Below are 27,865 nucleotides of genomic sequence, written 5' to 3' on the forward strand. Positions count from 1 at the left end.
GTTTCTTTTGCTTTACTATTAGAGATAAAGTTTTTATTATTATTATTATTAGGAGAATTCTGGCGTTTCTCTGGGCCATAATTTTGTCAAGTGTCAATATTGGATTGTTAAAATGTTGATTTTTTAACCTTTTACTTGGTTTAACCATTTGTGTCAACCAATTGTGTTTTTTGAGCTTACGCAATTTAAATAAGTGAGGGTAGAAGCGTAATTTTAGGTCTAATAAACTCTATAGTTGAGGGTTTTATAGTAAATTTAGATAGGAGTTGTGACTTATTTACGATTATGGACACGTAAATATTTGACTGCAGCTAAGTAACTATTATAATTGACTTACATAAATGTATAATAAAATAACGTAACAAAAACTAAAGCTTTTTTATTTTTTTAATGCGGTATAAGAAATGAATAAAATGTGGTAGAAAGTTTTTAATATTAATAATAATTTTATAAATGTAGGGATTACTGAATGACACACTATATTACTATTTAGTAGTTAATTTTTGCATGGACTTTTTATTTTGCATAAATATTGAGCATATTAGTATAGGTATTAGCTACATAAGAAGTTTCATTATGCTAAGTGACTTTTGATGGTTTGTTAAGTGAGAAAATTAAAGTACAACATAACGAGAACATATATTTTAGTGTAAGTTTGTATAGTTTTTTTTTCAATTAAGTTTCAATGCTTTGGTTTTTGTTTTTTTGAAGTCCTTTCTCTTCTAGTATTGGATGACTTCATAATCGACGTCTAATTATGTGTGACAATATTTAAAGAAAATAATACTATTACTATAGCACTTTGGTGGCTTAGCTGATGAGGAAATTATTATAAAAATATGAAGAACCCACGAATGGGTGTAAAGAAATGGTAGCTAGTTAAAGGATAAAATATTAGGGTATTTTTGTCTTTTTGTACCACTAGCCTTTAATTGAAATCTAGTCATTAAACTCAAAAGGTATACACATCGGACGATCCAAAAACATTGAAGGACTAAGTCCTTCAATACTAAGTGAAGGACGCCAGAAGGCCCCTTATTATTAACATTGACTACTGTGCATGTGAAATACTTGTGTGGCAGTGGTGTGTTCGTGTATTTGGGTGTAAGATCTGGTGTGACCTTGGTTTTTCTAACAAATGGGTGAGTTGGTGTAGGGGTAATATTGGTTTTTCCTACAGCTTTTTCTTGCGAATTTATACTATTTTGATTGATTAATAGCTTCCTAGAGCACGGAGGAGGAGTTAAAATGTCTTATTCTTTATAATATATAAAAAAAAATGGTTAAGTAGTATTTTAATGGATGATATAAACTTATATTTTTTTATCTAATAAATTAATAGTATTGTGAAACATTATTCATCAAGTTATAAATATTTTATTATTTTTTTATAAACTTTTGTATATATATGAGTGTGATACTATTATATTAAATTATTTTATTTTTTTAAATAAATAAAATATTTTAAAAAATATATAATATTTAAATGATGTAGAGAAAAAATAAAGCTGATATATAGTATAATGTAAAAGTTTAAGGTAAATTATAAAAAAATATATTTTAGTGATGTATTATGCAATACACTTTTTCTATAATATTTAGCTAAAACTCACAAAAACATCTTCCATCTTTTATACATATATTTATAATAGCTATGCACAAACTCCAATTAATTCATATCTACATTTACATAATATTTACATATCATTTATATAATATTTTAATATTATTATTTTTCTTTATAAGCTTTCTCTCTCCCATTTAGTATATATTTATTATTTCTTTTTTCTTTTTCAAATATTTTATTTTACTTTAATTAATAAAATATGTTTAAAGATATAATATTTAAATGATGTAGAGAAATATCTAGAGAATATGATGTATGGTATAATGTAAAACTTAGAGGTAAAATAGAAAAAATGCGTGTTTTGGGGAGGTATTTCAAAGAATAGAGTAGAGCACCTATTAGGAGTACTCTAAGGGGATCTCCAACCCATAACACCAAAAAATCACAACACCAAAAATTACACCAAAACATATATTATTTATTATTATATTATTTTTTAATAAAATAGAATATTCTTTTTATTATTATATCATTTTATCATTTATTTATTTAATTAATCAATTAAGTAAAAATGTTATTATTAATTACATGAAACTTATTTCATAAATATTAAAACTTGACAAATTATGATAACACATTACATTTTCCTATTTAAATATTACACTACTAAAATAAAATACATTCAATTAACTCTAAAACATAACACACTTTTGAAATATTAATTAAATTAAACTAATTTTCCGATACTATATTCGTCCCACAAGTGTTCAATTAATGCATTTGAAATTTTATTTTGAAAATTAAATTACATATGCATTTATAATTTAAAAAACTCAACATAAAATATAGACTCAAATAATACTCATATCTCTTCTATATAATAAGTGTGTAGATAACGGAAATTCTTGGTTTTAACGGTTTTTTATTTTTTTTAATGTTAACTTTAACGGAATATCCTTATATTTAATAGAATATTTTTATATTTAATGGTAGTTTGTAAACATGACTTAAACTTAAATAATTAAATAATTAAAAAAATTAAAATAAGATATTTTTGAGATATTTTATAATGATAATTATTTGAAAATAATAAATAATTAAACAAATTGAAATAAGATATTTTTGAGATATTTTACAATGATAATTATTTTAAAATAATAAATAATTAAACAAATTAAAATAGGATATTTTTTTAGATATTTTACAATAATAATTATTTAAAAATAATAAAATCATTTGTTTTATTATTTAAATAAAATTTAATTAAACTTCAACTTGAACTCACCTATTATAATAAAACCATATTAAACATATAATATAATATTCTGTCAATTAGAGATAAATTTTTTATTATTATTATTAACATTGATTACTGTGCATGTGAAATACTTGTCTGTCCATGTATTTGGGTGTAAGATCTGGTCTGACCTTGGTTTTTCTAACAAATGGATGAGTTGGTGTAGGGGTAATATTGGTTTTTTCACACTACAACAAAATAGACATTTAATGGCTATATGGGGGAGACATTGTAGACATTTAATGTCTCCCCCTAGGGGAGACGTTGTTGCAGGAGCCATCTAAAGTGGCCATATGACGTCTCCCATGGGGAGACTTTGTAGACTTCCAACGTCTCCCCCTGGGAGACGTCATAGAGTGTACGTGTACAACCTATGACGTCTCCCAGGGGGAGACGTTGGAAGTCTACAAAGTCTCCCCATGGGAGACGTCATAGGTACCTACAACGTCTCCTATGGGGAGACTTTGTAGACTTCCAACGTCTCCCCCTGGGAGACGTCATTGGTTTTTGTAATTTTTTTTAAAAATAATTAAATAATTATTTTCAGTATATTAATTAATAGAATTAAATATATTAATTTTTTTTTGAAATAGAATTAAATATATTAATTAAAAAATCTAAATTATATGCAAATTTAAATTGTAAATTTTCATTAATAAAACCGAAATGTGTATATAATATGTTTTTGCTAGCTAAATATACAAAATTGTAATATTTGTTGTTAAACATACAAAATTAACAAATATTACTCTAGCTAGCTAGACATATGGTAAGAAATAAAATGTAAAAAAAAACCTAATATGTGGGACGATGACCTTGAATTATCGATAGCATATGGTTCGCTCAGTGTTGTCGCAGTTCATTAATATGTGCTGGTGTATATGGCGTAGTGTTTAGCTACAAAAAAATACAAAGTAAAATATATTAGTTAATTATTATTTAATTATATATACTTTAATAATAAATAAATTGTTAACTATGTCTATGAAAAATTAAACTAAAAATAAATACTAAGTAAGCATACGAAAAATTGGGCAGCATTTCCCCTATATTAGTAACTTAACCATCTGTCAATCTAATCAAATCCAATCGAATAAGCACAACACAATACAAATATAATAATAGAATAATAAAATATATAATTCTAGACAAAATCGAGCAGCATTTCCCCTATAATAGTAATCTAACCATCTGTGAACAACAAGTCAAAAAATTCAAATAACACACAATAAGTTTCTTCATTATAGCTCCGCAGCACACAAACAAATTTTCCAGAACCTACTTCACTAAAACACACAGTTCTCAACCTTCTGTTATCACCGAAACACACAATTTTAATCTCAGAACCTACTTCACTATGGATGAATATTTAAGATATTTAAACCCCTCTAACAAAAGTTTAATAATACTAAAACAAGAAAGAAGATAATGTATGTACCACTTGCAACTAATAGTCCTTGCTAACAAATTTACTTCACTTTGCAAAGAGCGCACTTTGCTATTAAATTCACAACCTACAAAACTAAATTAATTAATAAATAAAATATTAATAAACAAACTTCATTAAATAATTAGATTAACAATAATTTATTATTGAAATTTTAGAAACTTAAAAACCTCAAATGTGTGCTTGAAATCAAAAATTTGAAGCAAAAATCTCAGTTAAAACCACAACTTAAAATTTTTAATTAATTAATTAATAAAAGATTACTAAATCAATAAAATAACATAACTATATATAAATAACCTACTTAAATTTTAATAAAGATTACAAATATATATAATTTTCTAATTAAATAATAATATAAATTAAAAAAAATTATAAACTTGAATTACTATTTTGTATGTAAAATTCAAATTAAATTATTTTTCTTATTTTAGATAATTATTAAATACATTTTAGCAAAACATATTTACATATATATACTTAACAAACATTAAAAATTAATTAAAAAATGTATAATTTTCGGATTAAATAGTAATAAAAAAATTAAAAATAGTAAATAATGTGGTATCATCTTAAAATTAAACAATATAGTATCTCAAATATACATAAAAATTATTTTTCATACTTTAAACTAATATTTCTAATAAAACCCACAAATCATATTAAAAAAATGCACAAAAATAATTTTTTATACCATTCTAACTATAATGCATTGTTTAATCTTGAAATCCTACCTCAAATATGCTTTAAATCCACTTTGTTGAGCCAAAAATCACCCAAAACCGCAACTCATAAACCCTAAAATCTCAATATCAATTCCTTAATAACTAGAGACAATAAACATGAAAATTATCCTGACTATTATACAACACTTATAAATAATAAAAACTTACCTCAAATGAGACTTTATAGCCTAAAATCGGCCAAAATCGTCAAAAAATTGCCCTGAAATCGCCCAGAAAATCGCCCTTCTCCGCCTCTGGTTCGTGCGCTCGGGGAAGAAGAAAGAAAGGCTGAATATATATATTAGGCCAAACATTTAACGTCTCCCCTGGGAAGACGTGTCAGACATCTAACGTCTCCCCTGGGGAGACGTCCCATGTGGCACGTCTCCCCAGGGGAGACGTTAGATGTCTGGCACGTCTTCCCAGGGGAGACGTCAGATGCTCTTACAAGTCTGATATTTTATAAATAAATAATTTTATATTCATATTTCTCAATTAACGTCTCCCACCACTTTTAATGACTTACCTTGGTAGTCATCAACAATAACTTTTAATGACTTACACCATTAGACTTTAAATATCCGTGAATACTTTTAATGACTTACACCATTGGTGTAAGTCATTATAGAGAGTCATTAAAAGTGAAAATTGTTGTAGTGCCAACAGCTTCTTCTTGCAAATTTATACCATTTTGATTGATTAATAGCTTCTCAGAACAAGAAAGTTAAAATATCTTTTTTTTCATAATATAGAAAAAAATAGTTAAATAGTTTTTCAATGAATAATGTAAACTTATATTTTTTTTACCTAAATGAATAGTATTGTGAAACACTATTCATCAAGTTATAAATACTTTATTATTTTTTTATAAACGTTTGTATATATATGAGTGTGATACTATTATATTTAATTATTTTATTTTTTAAAATAAATAAAATATTTTAAAAAATATATAATATTTAAATAATATAGAGAAAAGAAAATTATAATATTTTAGAAATATGTCATTTTGTAAAAAAAAATTATCAAAATTAGGCGAGACTACAAAATCACTTAAAAAAAAATCATTTTCACAAATTTCTCATTATAAATTGACTCAAAAGTAGTCCAAACAAATTTAATGTCTTTGTGGGGTCGGCTTCATTACTTCTTCACCAAATAGTGTTGTATTTGGTCCATATTCGTATTATGGAAGAATTACTTCCAACCAAAATATAAGCTAAGATGAATCATATAATTAATATGATCAAGTCATATTTCCAATCAGACAGTTGTACTATAGTTTGTTTTACTTGAAGGACTTTGACTCTATTTTTCAACTTTTTTTTTCATTTATTATTAGCTAAGTAGAAGCCGATACACACGCAAATTGTGGTATCTAACATCACGAAAATGACATATTGTTATTGGTATAATCTAATATCGGGTCTCACACATTTGAATTTAATTAGTATTATAAGGTATTGCTAACTAACATAGGGTGCTACCTTATGTGGTATTGAACACTTTAATATGTCAAATAGTAACACTCCTATATATATAGATTTGAATTATTTTTCAGATCGATATAAAATCAAATTATCTATCCATATCATCAAGGAAGGTTTACATGGTGCTTTACAGTGAAATGTTTATTTATTGGCTTTACAAAAAGGTTCAAGGACGGCAAAGACAAAGACTATGTCGTCAAACAAATATTCGTCTAAGAATGATGAGCTAGATTGTCAAACCGGCCAGCAAGTTTGTGATGAAGGAAATTGTCGACTTTCGGTAAGCTTATAGACCAAATTAAGATTAATTGTAATATATTTGCTTTTGGAATTAATTACTTTGTATTTTAATTTAGGGTAGGTAACCATTTGGTATCCTGTGTTTTTACAAAGTATCATCTTGGTACCCTGTGTTTACAAATAATGCGCATTTGATACCCCTGCATTTTGAAACCGTACGTATTTGGTACCCTGCATTTTATAATCGTACATATTTGATACCCTAAACTCAAATTTAATTAATAAAATTTTACCAATTTAATCAAATTACTCTCAATCATATGAGCTACAAATTATATATAACTGCTAACAGTTTTGTCATATTGACAAAATTTTATCAATTAGGATACCAAATATTTATGTTTCAAAATACGGGATACCATATGAGCATTATTGAAAACAGAGGGTACCAGAACGAAACTTTGCAAAAATAAAGGGTACCAAATGAGGAAATTCCCATTAATTTATTAAACTTGATTGATCCTAATGCATCTTTGTTTCTTATTTTATCTTGGTACGTTTTAATACCATACAGAGAGAAGGGACAGAGTTGATGAAGTTTGCTATGTCTGCAATAGCTCTTGATTTGTTTAGACTAACGTGTGAACCTCATCTTATTCTCTTGTTCAAAAAATCTTGTTTCCCTATTCCGATGTAGTCATTGAAGAGGAAATTGAATAATGTTTTATTTTCTTTTTCAAATATATAATTGTAGTTTACATGTCATGCCTAATATTGGAGCTTTCATATCTATCCATTTTTTAGTAAAATTATGAAGCATATTTCACTTATGATGTCATATATTTCAAAATTAGGACTTTACAGTAATTATAATGAGGCGGTTGGTTATTGAATTGTGGTTGGTTACTATGATGAGGAGGTTTAAACTGATGTCTTTGTTGTGGGGGTACATGATTCACCAATGACCCTTTGTTTGCAAAAAATGCATTCAACAACGGAAACTTTTGTATGTGTTTTATTCTCATGGTGAGTAAAAGATCTAAGAGGAACTGCTAAAATAAAACGGTTGGGTTCCGAGAGGTTTGCCAACAACTTACTGACCACGGAATCAATTGTAAGATGTAGAATACGATGCAAAATAGACCCACTGAGTCTCTCAAAGTCATCATGAAGTGCCATTAAAATGGAACAAATCGTTATTCCTCCCTACAATAAGGTGCAAAAACTCGTAGTTCTGCAGATTCAATAAAATCCAATTGTTTACCCTAAAAAGGGCTGCTGATGACGTGGCAAGGATTTCTCACACATGGTTGACACGTGGCAAAAGTGATGTTCGACTATCGACCAGAAGCACATCGCTTCGTCAGGGCTTAACATTTACATACGACCAGGCTGGTCGTATAACTTGATTTATTTCCTTCTTAAACTGTAATCTTATAATAATTGCATTGAATATTTCTTCATTATTATCTTGATACGCGATTATTAAGGAAAGATAGGACACGTTGGCACATGTAACCCTCCTTGAGCCTATAAATATACATGAAATAGCTCAAGGAAGGGACTTTTGAGAGCTGAATCTTTTTGCTAAGATAGAGAGAGAGCTATAGTGCAATTATCCATTGCTTCATTGTATTTCTTCCAAGGTTTGTGAAACTCAAGAACTCTAGTTCTTTGATCACTGCTTTGAGATTCAATATCAATAATAGCACTAAGTGGACGTAGGTCATTACCATCCTTTGGGGCCGAACCACTATAATTCCTTGGTGTTTTCTTCTTTTTCATTGGATTATCTTCCTTGATTGTCGTTTTATCTTTTGTCGTATATTTGACTCCGTGTCGTTGGTCAAATCAAGGGTCAACATTCTGGTGCTTTCATTGAGAGTTTGACAAAAAACTGTGAAAAAATTTAATGGCGAAAACATCCAAGAAGATTGGACAGGCTGCTGGTGCTGCACCATCCCAACCTCCTCCCCCAAATGTGGCGAAGAATGAACCACATTTGGAGTTTGAAGAGGAGGAATTAGATTCCGAAATGCTGGGAGCAACACTAGGGGTGTTGCAAGATGAGTTGGCTAATCTGAGGGCCAATCAAGAGACTGATGCGGAGACAATGGCAATGCAGTAGAGAGAAATAGAACGCCAGCGCCAGGAGCTGAGTGAGCGGCAGGTGGATATGGACCGTCGGCAGAGGGATGCCATGGTCGCCCTTGAAGCAGCCATCCAATTGGCTCGGAATCATGCTGCGCCGGCCTCTCAGCCGAATCAGCCACCAAGTGTGCTACCTCAGAGGGCCCATAATCCTAGTCCTTCGATCTAGCCAACAAGCCCCCAAAGGCCGGAACAACCACATGTGGCTTAGGATGATGTCCCACCTAAGGATCCTGAGCAGCAGCCTCCATCCCAGGCTGGTCGAGACAATCCCCAGCGCCCGAGGCAGAATAGGGCAGGGCAGCCACCCCGTAGCCCTAGACGCCCAGGGGATGAAGAGCCGAATCTACTGAGCAGGGGACAGTGTCCTTCTGCCAACAGGAGAAACACAGAGTCAGGCTCTGCGGTCAGGGGCCCCCCATGACATAACAATGCACGGGGACCCAACGACCAGCGCAGGCCTCCCCCTGACACTCGGGAAATGCCAGCCAGAGGTGGAAATAGCGTGAACAGCCGGTTATGCCGTAGTCAGCCACAATTCAGAGATGGCCATGACTATAATGAAGCTGATTCCGGCAGAAGAAATGCTGGTCGGAGAAACGAGGAAAGAGGTGGAGGCAGAAGCCCCCCACCAAGGGATAATAGGCCAACTAGCCAGAACGCTGGGGGGCAACCCAGGCAGCAGAATGTCTTTAGTCGGCTAGGAGCTAGCAAGCAGAGACATAGAGACGATGATCTTAGGGATGTACTTAACGACCGCCATGAGAGGCACGACGAGTACGCTCCCCCGGCACCGGTGGCCCCAGCAGTCCCAGAAGCAGTTCAGGCTCAGATTGATGCCCTGAACCAGGTGGTACAACAACTAGTCATGGGACGAACGTCCCATATCGAGTACGATAGGAGGAGGGGCACCCTTTTTATATAGAGGATTGCTGCGGCTGAAACCCCCAGTAAATTCAAGATGCCAACATTGTCGAACTTTGACGGGTACGGAGACCCAGTATCTCACGTTAATAAGTTTGAGATACAAATGGACATACAAAAAGTGTCGGAAGATGCCCACTGCCGGATCTTCCCTGCGACACTGTCTGACACTGCTCAGGAGTGGTTCTTCAATTTCCCTCCTGCTAGTATAGTATATTGGAAAATGTTCGTGAAGGAATTTTACGGACAGTTCTACGCGGGTCCCGTACACCCCACAGAGGCCAACCAGCTGGTCGAGATACGCCAGAAAAAGGGAGAACCCTTGGAAGAATATGTCCAGCGCTTCATGCGAGCAGCAGCTGGAGCCAAGACAGTGGGCGATGAAGGTAAGATGATGGCTCTAACTACTGGGGTTAGGCGCCATTCGCCCCTCTGGAGTAGCCTCAGAAAGCATGGGGTTGGAAGTACCCAAGAGTTTTTGGATCGGGCTGATCGATATATCAAGCTCGAAGACGCGATTGCCAACGAAGGGAAATTGCCAACAAAAGACAAGGGACCCAAGGAAGAACCCGCCAAAGCCGCCAACGGGTCGGAAAAGCCCAATGGCAACGGCAAAGGCAACGGGAATGGCAGTGGTAGGAACGGTGGAAAACGGTCGAACAATGAACCCTCAGCTTTTGAGAGTAAATGCCCCAAAGGCAATCGATACGAGCTGAGATTCACCAACTACATGGCCCTTGTCGAAAGCCGAGCTGAAGTCTGCCAAGCAACCAACTCAAGCGTGCATTACAAACGACCCGCAGCTATAAGGAAAGATATCTCCAAGAGAGATACGACAAAGTTATGTCGTTTTCACAATGACTACGGGCACGACACCAATTAATGTAACCAGCTGAAAGACGAGATTGCGTTCCTGATAAGGCAGGGACATTTGAGAAGATATGTGTGAGCGGTAGGAGGATCTCAGCAAGAGGCTCCAGGTGGCAACGAGCAGGCGCCTGCACACCAACGCTCGCCACCTCTACAGCTAGCTCTTGTGGCAGGCATTTTACTCACCATCTGTGGAGGCCCACATCTTTCAGGAGACAGTGGGAAGGCAAGGGAACGATACGCTCGAACCCTACGCCACGACCAGGGCATCGAGATGATGAGTGTGGAGGATTGAGAACCAAAAAAGGCTCGAACAGAGGAGGAATTGATAACCTTCTCTGAAGACGATGCCCAGCACGTGCGATTCCGACACTCCGTTCCGCTGGTCGTAGACATACAAATTGCCAACATGATGGTGAAAAGGGTGTTGGTCGACACAGGAAGTTCGGTCAACATCCTGTACAAGTCTTCGTTGGAAAGAATGAAGTTGTCCGTCAAAGACCTGGAGCCATGCAACCAAACCATTTATGGTTTTTTCGGTGAAGGGCTCGCCCTAACAGGGTCGATTAGGCTTCCAATTATAGCAATTACTGCACCTGCTAATAGGACATTACTCACTACTTTCATAGTAGTTGATTTCCCTTCAGCATACAATGCTATAATTGGGAGGCCAATTCTGGTCGACCTACGGGCCGTCACTTCGATGTGGCACCTCGCCATGAAATTTTCAATAGCGCAGGGGTAGGATGTGTATTGGGAGATCAACGGGAAGCAAGGGAGTGCTACAACGCCTCGATCACCAAGGCAAAGAAGGGTGTATCGAGAGATGTTCCCGGAAAGGAGTTACAAGTGGAAATTGATGCTTAGGCCCACTCAAGTGATAATATCACCAAATAGGGCGTTGCCCAAAGCGAGGATAGAGACTTGGATCCTCGCTTTGGGGATTTTGAGGAAGAAATTGGACCCATCGAGGACCTTGAAGAGGTCCAACTCGATGAAGAAAATCCGACAAGGGTTGTGAAAGTCGGTAAAAACTTAGAGACAGCAACAAAACAAGCACTGGTGGAGTTTTTAAGGGGGAACTAGGATGTCTTTGCCTGGTCGCACAAAGACATGGTAGGAATAGACCCTGCAATCATCAGCCATGTCCTGAACATCAACAATAGTTTTCCACCAGTGCAACAAAAAAGAAGGCTGCTCGACAAAGATAGATCAAAAGCCTTAAAAGAAGAAGTCAAAAAGCTGAAGGAGAATGGGTTCATCAGGGTGGCGTTTTATCCATCGTGGGTCTCTAATCCCGTGTTAGTTCCCAAGCCAAATGGAAAGTGGCACACGTGCGTGGATTTCATAGACCTTAATAAAGCCTGCCCCAAAGATTGTTTCCCACTCCCGAGAATCGACCAGCTGGTCGATGCCACTGCAGGACATGAGATTCTCTCATTCATGGATGCATACTCCGGGTACAATTAGATTACTCCGGGTACAATTAGATTAGTATGCATCCCCCTGATGAGGATCACACTAGCTTTCGGACTGATACAGGGCTTTACTGTTACAAAGTAATGCCTTTCAGTTTGAAAAATGCTGGTGCGACTTACCAGCGACTATTCAACCACATGTTTAAAGAGCTGATCGACACAAACATGGAGGTCTACGTCGATGACATGCTGGTCAAGTCGAAGAAGGCAGAAGGGCATATAAAGGATTTGCAGGAATGCTTCAACGTCTTGAACAAATATCAGATGAAGTTGAATCCCCTTAAATGCTCATTCGGAGTAGGATCAGGGGAGTTCTTAGGATTTATAGTTAACTCGAGAGGAATTGAAGCCAATCCCGAGAAAATTAAAGCTCTGATCGATATGAAATCGCCAGCGAAGATTAAGGATGTTCAAAGTTTAACCGGAAGAATTGCCACTCTCAGTAGATTCATTTCAAAGTCAACAGATAAGTGCGTTCCATTTTTTAATCTACATAGAGGCAATAAAAAGTTTGAATGGGCGGAGGAGTGCGAGCAGGCCTTTCAAGCATTAAAAACTCACATGGCGCAACCAACCCATCCTGTCAAAACTGGTCGATAAGGAAACTTTGTTCATCTACCTGGCGATCACAGAGTATGCTGCTAGTGTTGTTTTAGTAAGGGAGGAAGAAGGCGTGCAGAAGGCTGTTTACTATGTAAGCAAAAGGCTAATTAGAGCAAAACAGCGGTACCCGCCCATCGAAAAGCTAGCCTATTGCCTAATTTTGGCCTCCAGGAAGCTGCGGCCTTACTTTCAAGCTCACCCAATCACGGTTTTGAACGACCAGCCTCTACGACAAGTCCTGCAAAAACCAGAGGCTGCAGGTAGATTGTTAAAATGGGCAGTCGAACTTAGGCAGTTCGATATATCTTACTTGCCACGAGCAGCGATAAAAGGGCAAGTCTTGGCTGACTTCATTGCAGAGTTCAGTGAACTTACAGATAGCGAGCAGATTGAAGAGCCTAATGAGCCTGAGTGTCAAAATCAAGCTCCCTTGTGGAAATTATTTATAGATGAATCTTCTAACGAGTGTCATGCTGGAGCAAGAGTGATATTGATAACGCCGGAAAGGCATCGATTTCACTGCGCCATCAGGTTTGACTTCACTGCCTCCAACAACGAAGCCGAGTATGAAGCATTACGTGCTGGGTTGCAGTTAGCCAGGGACATGAATATAAAGGTGCTCGACATCTACAGTGATTATCAGCTGGTGGTGAATCAAGTCATGGGAGAATACCACGTGCGAGGTTTAAAGATGGTTGCCTATTTAAACAAAACAAAAGATTTATTGGCTCAGTTCGACAAATACACCCTCCAACAAGTACCTCGTGACCAGAATTCCAATGCTGATGCTTTGGCCAAATTAGCAAGTGCAAAGGATGTTGATACTCTGAATATAGTGTCCGTTGAGCAGCTGTCTATGCCAAGCATCAAAGTAGAGGAGACCACTATGGTGATCCAGATGGCGGATACATGGATGGCATCGTATATAGAGTATCTGACGCAAGGCATGTTACCAACGGACAGAAACAATGCCAGGACCCTTCAGCGACAGGCTGCTAGGTATATCCTGGTCGAAGAAATCTTGTACCAAAGGGGATACTCAATGCCACTCCTCAGATGTATTTCAAAAGAGAAGGCCAAAGAATTGATGAAGGAGGTACACGAAGGCTTTTGTGGAGACCACGCTGGGGGGCAAAGCTTGTCAAAAAGATCCTAAGGCAAGGATACTTCTGGCCCACGATGAATGATGACTCGATGGAGTTTTTCCAGAGGTGCGATAAGTGCCAGAGGTTCTCCAAAATCCCACGAGCAGCCCCTAATGAGCTTAAACATATGCAAAGTCCGTGGCTGTTTGCAGTTTGGGGTATAGATCTAATCGGATCTTTGTCCACAGGGAAGGGCGGCATCAAGTATGTTGTGGTTGCCGTCGACTACTTCACTAAATGGGCCAAAGCCGAGCCGCCCACAACCATAACAACCAAGAAGGTGCTGGATTTTGTGATAAAAAAACATCGTTTGTCGTTATGGATTGCCAAGGAAAATCGTCTCGGATAACAGCACCCAGTTCGATAGTGATTTATTCATGGATTTTTGCAAACGGCATGGCATTATCAAGAGCTTTTCTTCAGTCTCTCATCCCCAAGAAAATGGACAAGTCAAAGCAGTCAACAAAACGCTAAAGCATACACTGAAGAAAAAACTAGAAGAAGCTAAGGGGGCGTGGCCAGAACAATTGCTTGAAGTCCTTTGGTCGTATAGAACTTCCCATCGAACATCAACAAGCCATACTCCATTCTCTTTAGCTTATGGATATGAGGCTATGTTGCCTGTTGAATTAGATCCGCCTTTGCACCGCAGAATAACGTACGATCAGGGCTCGAACAGCCAACTACTGATGGAATCCCTAGACTTGGTCGATGAGAAGTGTGAGCAAGCCCAACTCCGAGTAGCTGCGTACCAGCAAAAAGTCGCCCGGTATTTCAATTCTAAAGTGCGAGAAAGGAAATTCAATGTCGGAGATTTGGTACTTCGAAGAGTTTTCCTAAACACCCACGACCAAGCTGCTGGAGTACTTGGACCTAATTAGGAAAGGCCTTACCAGATTGAAGAGGTCCTCCATCCCGGTACCTACAAACTTGCTCGCCTAAATGGATATCTCATTCCTCGATATTGGAATGGAGAACACCTGCGCAAGTACTATCAATAAACAACCCTTCTTAAAGGATTGGCTTGTATTAATTTTACTTTTTACAAGTTATGAAAAATGGTTGGTCATTTTATGTGACTAATCGCTTATAAGTGTAAGATCTTTTTGATCACTCGTACAAACACGTTTTGTCCATTTATTACGAGAAATATAAGAGACTGTGCGCAGCCAGTCATTCTTGCCAATTATTGTATTTTATACAAGTATTTGCTCATTACGTGTGTTGTTTTGATCTATTACAATTTTAATTATTTTGCTCCGAGCAGTATTGTTCGAACATGTTTTGGTCAAGGCAAGTGACAAATGACCTAAAACTCCTCGATCACTTGGGGGGCATATAAGGTATCTAGTAAGCAAAGCATATCAAAAGGTATGTAAACACATACCATAATTAGTCACTTTATTTTGTATCAAACTTTATAATAGTATTGTACATTAATACATACGTCGATAGAATTTTAATCCAACAATAATATATTTTAAAAGTACTCCTAAAGAAATTAGCATCTTTATGGGGTTATCTCCATTATTTGTTCACTAAATAGTATTATATTGGTCCATATTAGTGTTATGGAATATGTAGTCATGTTACGTTAACAGATTCTTTTGTTTTACTTGTAAGACTTTGATTCTATTTTCCATATTTTTTTAAGATTAGAAAATGTAACATGCATGTCTCAAAAGTCAAAAGTACGTCCTTCGTGGAAAATTGTAGTCCTTAACATATGGACCAATTATATATGTTCAATTATTCATATCTTTTCTATATAATAAATATGTAGATGACAGAAATTTTTGATTTTAATAGTTTTTTATTTATTTTTAATGTTAATTTTAACAGAATATTTTTATATTTAACAGAATATTTTTATATTTAACAAGAATTTGTAAACACTTAAATTTAAAGAAAATAAAATAAGATATTTTGAGATATTTTATAATGATAATTGTTTAAAAATAATAAATAATTAAACAAATTAAAATAATATATTTTTTATTATTTAAAAATAATAAAAGCATACGTTTTATAACTTAAATAAAATTTAATTAAACTTAAACTCACTTATTAAAATAATATCATATTAAACATATAATATAATCCACTGTCAATTAGCAATAAATTATTTTTTTTAAAAACTAGCAAGAAACTTAAATTTAAAATCCACATGTAATATTTAATATTACATTAAACATATAATATATAATCTCTTGTTGTCACTCTCAAATTCAAAACACAAACATAAACTTAAACAAAAATAAATAAATTATTTAATTAAAATAAAATATTTATTTGAAATTTATATGACATTAATATAAATTTAATAAAAATAATTAATAAATTCTATAAATAAAACTAAACAAACGTGCATAGTGCACATTAATTGTATATAATATATATATAATTCACGTGAAGTAATATTACGTCAGAATCAGGTAGTTAGAGTAGGTCTTTTCACCAATTTTTCTTTAAATTATTGGACAACAACATTATTATATTAACTTTCATATAAGCCACAATATTTGCTAGTGATAGTTTTTATTTACTAATTCATTTTCAAGTAATCATAATTCAATTAGCTTAACATGCGCTATGATTAGATAATGAACTTATTTAGATAGAAGAAATCTCTTCAGTCATTTATTCTATATAATCTTAGAACCACATGTACATATATATAAGTAATAATCACGATATTAGTCAATATAATTCAGAAGATTAAAATATATAAAATGATACTTTTGCAAAATTGCCTATTTTTTAAAGTCGTTTTGCAACTCTAGTCTAGTTTTAATAATTCTTTGCAAAATTGCATCTCATAATTTAAACAGCTAGTTGAAAATTTAAACAGCTGGTTGAAAATTCAAATAGTTGGTCAAAATTTTTAAAAAGATGCTATTTTGCAAAAAAAAATTATCAAAAGTAGGTCAGAATGTAAAATCACTTAAAAAATGTCATTTTCACCAATTTCTCTATATAAAATGACTCAAAAGTAGTCCAAAAAAAATTAGAGGGTGTTTGGCACCTTAACTAAAAAACTGTTTTTTGTTTTTAAAAACTAAAAACTGTTTTTTGAAAACAAGTGAGGGTGTTTGGCATTGTTTTTAAAAAACAATTTTTAAAAACAAAGTTACAAAAAACAGAAAATTTTGAGAATAAGAAAAAGTTGTTTTCTGTTGTTATCAAGTTTTCTCACTTCTTATTTTTCATCATTTTTTCTTTCAAACTATTTTATCTCATTATTTATTACAAACTTTTAAAATATTTTTTTCTTTGTAAATATATTTATTAATTTTATATTTAAGATTTAAAAAAAATAAAACTAAAAAATTATTTTTAGAAAACATTAACCAAACACCTCTTATTTTTTTAAAACTACAAAAACAGTTTTGTGTTCTCATTTCTGAGAACACAATTTTGAAAACAAAAAACAGAAAATAATACCAAACATGCCCTTTATCGGGTCGGCTTCATTACTTCTTCACCAAATAGTGTTGTATTTGGTCCATATTCGTACTATGGAAGAATTACTTCCAACCAAAATATAAGCTAAGATGAATCATATAATTAATATGATCAAGACATATTTCCAATCAAACAGTTGTACTTAGTTTGTTTTACTTGAAGGACTTTGACTCTAATTTTCAACTTTTTTTTTTTCATTTATTATTAGCCAAGTAGAAGCCAATACACACTTAAATTGTGGTGTCCAACATCACAAGAAAATGACATATCGTTATTCGTATAATTCAATATCGGGTCTCACATATTTGAATTTAATTAGTATTATGAGATATCGCTAACTAACATAAGGTGCCACCTTATGTGGTATTGAACACTTTAATATGTCAAATAGGTTTATATATATTTCTCTTCTATATAATAAGTGTGTAGATAACGAAGATTCTTGATTTTAATGGTTTTTTATTTTTTTTAATGTTAACTTTAACAGAATATTCTTATATTTAACGGTAGTTTGTAAACACTTAAACTTAAATAAAATAAAATAAATAATTAAAAAAAGGATATATTTGAGATATTTTACAATGATAATTATTTAAAAATAATGAATAATTAAACAAATTAAAATATGATATTTTTGAGATATTTTACAATGATAATTATTTAAAAATAATAAAATTATACGTTTTGTAACTTAAATAAAATTTAATTAAACTTAAACTCACTTATTAGAATAATATTATATTAAACATATAATATAATCTATTATGAATTAGCAACAATTTTTTTTAAATTAGCAAGAAACTTAAATTTAAAATTCACCTATCATATTTAATATTACATTAAACATATAATATATAATATCTTGTTGTCACTCCCAAATTCAAAAACTACAAGAAACATAAATTTAAACAAAAATAAATAAATTATTTAATTAAAATAAGATATTTATTTGAAATTTAAGATATTAATATAAATTTAATAAAATTAATTAATAAATTCTACAAATAAAACTAAACAAACGTGCATATTATACGTTGTTTTTATCTAGTGTATATATATATATATATAGGTTGGAATTATTTATCAGATCGATATAAGATCGAATTATCTATCCATATCATCAAGGAAGAGGACAAAGCTGGATAAGAAAATCTTATCAACCTTGATAATTAAGTCCTTTAAAGTTGGACTGAAAATAAGATAAATTCGAATATATATCCAGACATTTAATAATGTCAGCTTTGGCCTTGCTAATGTTAAAAAAAATAACTCAGCTGTGAACTTACTAAGGATTGATTATTGGGTATGAACATACTGCTGATTAATTGTTTAAATTAGTCTTTGAGTGTTTTAATTAATTAATTATATTAGCATGCATTCACAGTCTTTGTTGTTCTTAATGACTATGTTTTATTACCTTTCTTCGACAACTCTTTCTACATATATTTGGTCATGGAACCATTTAATACTGAATATTTTTTTGATTTGATGTATATTAAATAGTTTTATTTTTAATTATACAACACAAAACTTATCTTTATAATGAAATAATTAAGAACAAGAAATGACATATCTCAATTAATGTGGCACTGATTAGTCAAACAAAATTATATTCTTCAGAATAATTATATAATGACTCGAATAATTGATATGAAGAGTTTGACTCCTCCATTTTTCATCTTCTTTTTTGCACCGTTAATGATATGAGAGGAGCACATATATACATACAAAACCAAACCAAACCAAAAGCATAGAGTTTTCATTCCACCACTAATCTAAAGATGGAGTACTGGTCATCACGTTTGATGTTTCTCATTACCCTTGTACTCCTCCTTTCTCAATCTTTAATCGACTCATCGACTCCTTCACCTTCTAATAATTTGTTGTGTCATCCTGCCGAGAGCTCTGCTCTGCTCCAATTCAGCAACTCCTTTATCATCAATCCAAGCATGTTCGACTTTGTAATGAAGCCCAAGACAGTCTCTTGGAAGAATGGCACAGATTGTTGTTCATGGGATGGAGTGTCATGTGATCATATTTCAGGTCATGTAATTGGCCTCAACCTCAGTTCTAGCGGTCTTCAAGGCCCTCTTCACTCCAACAGCACCCTTTTCTCACTTCCCCATCTCCAAACTTTAATCCTTGACCACAATAATTTCTCTTGCTCTCCAATTCCTCCTGAAATTGGCAGTTTTCCCAACATGAAAACGCTTAGTCTCTTTTTTGCCAACTTTTCTGGTTATGTCCCTGAAGAAATTTCTCACCTCTCTAAACTTTCTTATCTTACCATTTGTGGTAATTTCGATGATAGTCATCTTTTGATGGGGCCATTTGTCTTGAAAAAAATGCTTCAAAACTTCACCAATCTCATGGAACTTATTATGATTAACATCGACATGTCTGGTGTTGAACTAGTTAGTTCTTTCATGAATGTGTCTTCTTCCTTGACGACTCTTGATCTTAGTTGGTGTGGATTGCGAGGGAAATTCCCAGAATATGTCTTTCGCTTACCAAATCTTCAGGAGCTGGCATTGGGAACCAATCCATATTCACCTTTTAGTGGTAATCTTACTGGTTCTCTGCCTATGTTTAATTGGAGTAGTCCACTCAGGTACTTAGAACTTTCTCACACAAAAATATCTATTGATTTACCTTACATGTGTTCAAGTGCCAAGTCTTTGCAGATTTTGTATCTTTGAAATTGTAGTTTTAAAGGATCATCAAACAATGCAATGTTGACTAACCTCACTCAATTAGTGGAACTCATTTCCTTATGCATCGATAGCAACAATCTTGGAGGTCAAATCCCATTGTTTTTTCTCAATCTTCAGCAGTTGGCCTTTTTGGATCTTTCTCGCAACAATTTTGCTGGTAAGATTCCTGAATTTCCAAAAGCAAATTCCTCACAAAGCCCACTACAATTGAACTTAAGGGCCCTCTCCATATTTGATAACTTGCTTAGTGAATCAATACCTTCCTGGGTATATTCTCTTCCATATTTAAATTTTTTGCTGCTGAACAATAACAAGCTTACTGGCCCAATTAAAGAATTTCATTCTAAATCTCTTGAAAACCTTTATTTGGGTTCTAATAAACTACATGGACAGATTCCAAACTCAATATTTCAACAGAAAAACCTACTACACCTAGATCTCTCACACAATAATTTGGATGGTGTTTTAGAGTTAAACAAGTTTTCAATGTTGAAAAATCTTCAGAGTCTTGACCTTTCTTTTAACAATTTCACCGTCTCCACACATAAATACACCAACAATGATTCATTTCCTCAACTTTCTGATTTGGGTTTGGCTTCATGCAACATTAGAGAATTTCCATATTTTCTGAAAAACATGAAAAGCTTACAAACACTACAACTTTCCCAGAATCAAATTCAGGGTAGGATTCCTGAATGGCTGTGGAACGAGGGAACATGTTCGTTGTCTAGATTGAACATTTCTCACAACTTCTTAACAAGTGTACAGAAAATTCCATGTAAAAGCCTAGACACTGTAGATCTTCGCTCTAACATGATTCAAGGGCCTCTTCCTACTGTTCCACCTTCAGTGACTATTTTTTTCATCTCAAACAATGCTCTATCTGGATAGATACCTTCTACATATTGCAATTTGAGTGAGTTGGAAATCCTTGATGTCTCCAATAACAGTATTCATGGAAAAATCCCTTCATGTCTTGGAAATAAGTTCTCTATCTCTGTTTTAGATTTGCATTCGAATAATCTTAATGGAGAAATCCCTCGTGACATGTTTGAAAATTTAACTAATTTGAGGAGTTTGCACCTTAGTAACAATCATCTAGATGGACCCCTGCCAAGTTCTCTGCATAGTTGCCAAAGCTTAGAAGTTTTAGACGTGGGAAATAACAAGATAAACGATACCTTCCCTCAATGGTTGGAAGATCTTCCAATGCTTCGAGTTCTTGTTTTGAAATCCAATAGATTCCATGGTTTCATAAGGCCACCTAAGGTTGAACATCCATTTCAGAAGTTGCAGATCATGGATCTCTCTAACAATGAATTCATTGGTCTATTACCAACAAAGTATTTTGAGAGTTTCACGTCTATGATGGATGGACATGCCACTAGAAACCTGACACACATAGGAGAAACCTATTACCAAGATTCTGTGAATTTGGTAGTGAAAGGTCATGAACTTATACTTGAAAAAATCATAATTATTTTTGTAACAATCGATTTTTCAAGAAATAACTTTGAAGGAGCGATTCCGAAGTCAATTAGACAGCTGAAATCTCTTAAAGGGCTCAACTTTTCTCAAAATAGACTAGAGGGTTCTATTCCTATCTCATTGATAAACTTAAGTAATCTTGAATGGTTAGATCTCTCTTCGAATAAGCTGGTTGGGGGGATTCCTAGTGAAATGATGGATCTGACACAACTTTCATACTTAAACCTTTCACATAACAAATTGGTGGGACCAATACCTCGTGGAAACCAATTTGATACGTTCAATGAAGATTCATATAGTGGAAACGTGGAGTTATGTGGGCCTCCTTTATCTAAATCATGCAACAATGGGATGCAACAAGATGGTGATCATGGCGAGAAACATACGGATCACATAATCTTTGATTGGAAAATTGTGATGATAGGATATGGATGTGGACTAATTATCGGGATATCTGTGGGCTACATGGTGCGTTACAGTGAAAGGTTTGATTATTGGCTTTACAAAAAGGTTGAAGGACGACAAAGACAAAGACAAAGACTACGTCGTCAAACAAATACTCGTCTAAGAATGATGAACTAGATTGTCAAACTCGCCACCAAGCTTGTGATGTAGGAAATTGTTGACTTTCGGTAAGCTTATAGACCAAATTAAGATTAATTGTAATATATTTGCCTTTGGAATTAATTACTTTGTATTTTAATTTATTAAACTTGATTGATCCTAATGCATCTTTGTTTCTTATTTTATCTTGGTATGTTTTAATACCATACAGAGAGAAGGGACAAAGTTGATGAAGTTTGCTGTGTCTGCAATAGCTCTTGATTTGTTTAGACTAACGTGTGAACCTCATCTTATTCTCTTGTTCAAAAAATCTTGTTTCCCTATGCCGATGTAGTCATTGAAGAGGAAATTGAATGTTTTATTTTCTTTTTCAAATATATAATTGTAGTTTACATGTCGTGCCTAATATTGGAGCTTTCATATCTATCCATTTTTAATAAAATTATGAATCACACGTTTGTTTATGAAGGATTACCAATTTATATTGTGTTATCTTTAATTTGAAGCATATTTCACTTATGATGTCATATATTTCAAAATTAGGACTTTACAGTAACTATAATAAGGCGGTTGATTATTGAATTATGGTTGGTTACTATGATGAGGATGTTTAAACTGATGTCTTTGTTGTGGTGGTACACGATTCACCAATGACCCTTTGTTTGCAAAAAATGCATTCAACAACGAAAACTTTTGTATGTGTTTTATTCTCATGGTCAGTAAAAGATCTAAGAGGAACTGTCAAAATAAAATTGTTAGGTTCCGAGAGGATGCCTTTTCCTACTTAACACTTAAGATGTAATGACCCACTAATCTAGACTAATTGGACCATTATCGAAACTATACATAAAACTTACATTTTTACGAAAATACCATAATTTATTGAATAACTTGAAAATAAGAGTTATTTACAAATAAACAGAATACTAAGAAGGATTTTGGGATCCCATTGTCTTTTAAACAAAATAAGATTTAAAATAAAAAAAACATTACATAATAATGCGGAAAATACACATAAAAACCATAAAAACATAAAAGGAGACTATATCCTCGAATCGAATAACACTCGGCCCCTTGACTCCATTCATCATCGATACACATTCTCCAAGCGTCACGAATCTTTCCGCCTATAAACTTATTTTCCTGCACATAAACAGAAAGGAATGAGCCTAATGCCCAGTAAGGAAAATCTAACACAAAGTCACATACATAATTTCATAAGAAAACATAAAGACTTAACATAATACATATAACATACACTTATTATAATGGCCATTATTACTTGGGGTCCCATAGACTAAACAAGCATATGCCCATGGGGTTAATGGGGTCCTACTAGCTAAGTAGGTCATATGCCCATAACCCATTTGGGGTCTTGTTAGTCATATGGGTCATATGCCCAAGCCTACAAACATACACATATACATATCATAACACTTTTAATATATAACATAAGCACATAACATATTAATTCTAGCCTATTTTCCTTACCAAAGTTACCGAGATTATGGACTGAGTTGGGATTGTTGGAACACTCCTAAAACCATAAGAAAGAGTAAGTCTAAAGAAAGGAGATGAAATGAAAGAGATGGAAAGACTAAACCATAGAAAACATACTTACCGACTTATATGCTTAAAAGCTTGGATTCCCTAACCAAAATAAGAATAAGGTTAGGGGACTGAGTAGAAGGTTTTGAGAAAGGAAATAACATAAAAATACAGAAAAGAACTAGAGTTTTGGGTTTACCTCAAAGATTGCAAGATCAATCTAACCTTCACCGAAATACTATAGAACTCACTTCCCAAAGTGTTTGATAAGCTTATGATGTTTAAGCTTATAGTTTTTCCCCAAACCAAGTGTTTACACTCTCACACTCACTTAACACTAGCAGCCTCTGAACTTAGAGCAAATGGTGAATAATGGCTGGGTACTAGGTCCTATTTATAGAGTTTGGGAATGAAAATATCTTGATTTTACTTGAATAAAAATAATGGCTTTTTAAGTGAAAATCATTTGAATAATCGTTCAGCAGAGGCTGAAGACTCGTTCAGAAGATGCTGGACTGTTGAAGGAGTTTGAATGGCTGAAGGGAAAGGAATTCAAAAGTATTTGAATTCATGCTGGTGGAGGCGATATATCGCCCCCTATAGGCGATATATCGCCTGGACCTTTGTTCCCGAGGCGACCGTGCATCGATTCGTGTTTTCCGTATCTACGTGCTGCGACATATCGCCCCCTATAGCTGCGATATATCGGCATACGCAGAATATTTAAACACGAATTTACACATTTTTAGCTAAGTTTGAATGGATTAAACAGCCTTGACTAAGCCCTCAACGTGCTCAAAGCTGCTGACTGACCCTATACATTCAAACTTTTACCCTTATTTAATTTAATCCTCAAAAATACTTAATCCTTAATTACCATTCAAAACATGTGCTTAAAATCCTATTGGTTGATGTCTAAACCTTATAATATAATAATATAATCCTTAATATCAGTCACATTAATCAAACCTTAGGTTATACTTAATATTCTTAAACTATAGGTTAAACTTAGAAAATCTATAAGTACTACTATGAGTGTCCAAATAACTCCCGGTCTGAACCAAAAATCCAAAGTAACAATGATAACACTAAACATACTATAATACTACTAAACAATTAGCTAAGTAAAGTTCTTGGACTCTACATAAGATAAATTGTATATGCCAACAACTTACTGACCACTGAATCAACTGTAAGATGTAGAATATGATGCAAAATAGATCCACTAAGTCTCTCAAAGTTATCATGAAGTGTCATTAACATGGAACAAATCGTTATTCCTCCCTACAATAAGGTGCAAAAACTCGTAGTTCTGCAGATTCAGTAATAGCCAATTGATCCCAAAGATCTGTCATGACTATATAAAACTCTTCAATACTCATATATTTCTGCTCAAGAGCTCTAATATTTGATTCCAATTGATATTGCTTTGCAAAGTTAGATTGTGTATACAATCTTGCAAGATGTTTTCAAACTTCCTTTGTTGTTTCATACTTGGCTAATTGGGTACCTATTGAGTGTTCTATAGAGTTGTTTATCCAAGTGATAATTTTTTAATAATCCACTTCCCAATTTTCTAGCAAAGTTTCAAATCTACTTTATCATGTTTTAATCACAATCCCAGAGACATAACCCTACAACTTTTTTCCTCTCAATTTTTTTTTCGTCTCATAGTTTCAATACGAATAATTCTTCCCCTCTAACCTCACACTAATGGATTATAGGGGATTATCTTTGGTGCTATCCATTGCAAAATCTAACAAACTTCCAAATGCTAAATCGGACAAAAATAAAACTAAGCAAACGTGCATATTGCACGTTGTTTGTATCTAGTATATATATAATTAATGTGAAGTAATATTACGTCAGAATCAGGCAGTTAGAGAATCTTCCTTTATTTAAAAAAAAATAAGTTATTTTCACCAATTTCTCTTTAAATTATTGGACAACAACATTATTATATTAACTTTCATATAAGCCACAATATTTGCTAGTGACAGTTTTTATTTACTTATTTATTTTCAAGTAATCATAATTCAATTAGCTTAACATGCGCTATGATTAGATAATGAACTTATTTAGATAGAAGAAATCTCTTCTTTATTTATTCTTTATAATCTTAGAACCACATGTACATATATATAAGTAATAATCACGTTATTAGTCAATATAATTCATAAGAATAAAATATATAAAAGGGTCCTTTTGCAAAATTGTTTATTTTTTAAAGTCGTTTTGCATTCTAGTCTAGTTTTAATAATTCCTTGCATTATGATATCTTATCATTTAGACAGTTAGTCGAAAATTCAAACAGTCGGCCAAATTTTTTAGAAATATATTATTTTGTTAAAAAAATTATCAAAAATAGGCGAGAGTACAAAATCACTTAAAAAAATTATTTTCACAAATTTCTCTATATAAAATGACTCAAAACTAGTCCAGACAAAATTAATGTCTTTGTGGGGTCAGCGTCATTACTTCTTCACCAAATAGTGTTGTATTTGGTCCATATTCGTATTATGGAAGAATTACTTCCAACCAAAATATAAGCTAAGATGAATCATATAATTAATATGATCAAGTCATATTTCCAATCAAACAGTTGTACTATAATTTGTTTTACTTGAAGGACTTTGACTCTATTTTTCAACTTTTTTTTCATTTATTACTAGCCAAGTAGAAGCCAATACACACGCAAATTGTGGTGTCCAACATCACAAGAAAATGACATATTATTATTGGTATAATCCAATATCGAGTCTCACACATTTGAATTTAATTAGTATTATAAGGTATTGCTAACTAACACAGAGTGTCACCTTATGTGGTATTGAGCACTTTAATATGTCAAATAGTAACACTCCTATATATATAGGTTGAAATTATTTATCAGATCGATATAAGATCGAATTATCTATCCATATCATCAAGGAAGGTTTACATGGTGCTTTGCAGTGAAAGGTTTGATTATTGGCTTTACAAAGAGGTTCAAGGACGACAAAGACAAAGACTACGCCGTCAAACAAATATTCGTCTAAGAATGATGATCTAGATTGTCAAACCGGCCAGCAAGCTTGTGATGAAGGAAATTGTCGACTTTTGGTAAGCTTATAGACCAAATTAAGATTAATTGTAATATATTTGCTTTTGGAATTAATAACTTTGTATTTTAATTTAGAGTAGGTAACCATTTGATAACCTGTGTTTTTGCAAAGTATCATCTTGGTACCCTGTGTTTACAAATAATGCGCATTTGATACCCTGCATTTTGAAATCGTACATATTTGGTACCCTGCATTTTATAATCGTACATATTTGATATCCTAAACTCAAATTTAATTACTAAAATTTTACCAATTTAATCAAATTACTCTCAATCATATAAGCTACAAGTTATATATAATTGCTGACAGTTTGGTCATATTGACAAAATTTTATCAATTAGGATACCAAATATTTATGTTTTCAAAAGGGAAATTTGACTTTTTATGCTTAATAGTGTGGTGTAATACAAAATAATGCTAGGCATTTTTAACATTACAAAAGAATGCCAAATTTTTTGCTAGTACCCAAAATACCCCTGTCACAATTCCCCCCAATCCCAGTTTTGATTCTCCCTCTCTCTCTCAAACTCTTGGTCACAAACTCCCAACCCCCCGACCATTGAACTACCCAGATCTCCTCGTCGGTTTCTCAAGCTTTCTCTCTCAAACTCTCGGTTCGAGTCCCCGTCGCGGCCCCCGTCGAAGCCGCGCTGCCCCCCGTCGAGCCCCCGTCACAGCCCCCGTCGAAACCCCGCGCCTCCGTCGAAACCCCGCGCCTCCGTCTTGCCTCTCACCGTCTGTCATCCAAAACCCACGGTTCTAGTTTCTCCATACCCAAAACAAAGGTAAGCTTATTGTTTGTGTGTATGTGTATGGATTAGTGTGGAATTGTTTGTGTATGGATTAGTGTGGGATTGTTTGTGTGTATGGATTAATCTGGTTTGTTTTGGGTATGGAATAGTGTGGGTATGTTTTAGTGAAGCCTGGGATTTTTGTGGGTCTGTAAGGTTGCTCGATGGGAGGTTCGATGCATGCTCGATGGGGGTTCGATAGGTTAAGCCGTTAAGGGTTCCAAGTTTAGGTTCGATGCTCGATGGGGGTTCGA

General features: G+C 33.6%; 2 protein-coding genes across 2 annotated transcripts; both read left to right on the forward strand.

Moving 5' to 3' along the window:
• Window positions 1–19,183: 19,183 nt before the first annotated feature.
• On the forward strand, window positions 19,184–21,007 carry LOC133786045 (receptor-like protein 6). Its single transcript, XM_062225260.1, has 3 exons — window positions 19,184–20,013; window positions 20,110–20,383; window positions 20,510–21,007. The coding sequence occupies exons 1-3, from the start codon at window positions 19,184–19,186 to the stop codon at window positions 21,005–21,007; spliced, it is 1,602 nt and encodes a 533-aa protein (XP_062081244.1).
• Window positions 20,427–22,543, forward strand: LOC133783252 (receptor-like protein 33). The gene is made up of 2 exons (XM_062222806.1): window positions 20,427–22,236; window positions 22,380–22,543. Exon 1 carries the CDS (start codon window positions 21,164–21,166, stop codon window positions 22,184–22,186), a length of 1,023 nt encoding a protein of 340 aa, XP_062078790.1. The 5' UTR covers window positions 20,427–21,163; the 3' UTR covers window positions 22,187–22,236; window positions 22,380–22,543.
• Window positions 22,544–27,865: the final 5,322 nt, after the last annotated feature.

The sequence above is a fragment of the Humulus lupulus genome, chromosome 6 (assembly GCF_963169125.1).
Source record: "Humulus lupulus chromosome 6, drHumLupu1.1, whole genome shotgun sequence".
NCBI lineage: Eukaryota > Viridiplantae > Streptophyta > Magnoliopsida > Rosales > Cannabaceae > Humulus > Humulus lupulus.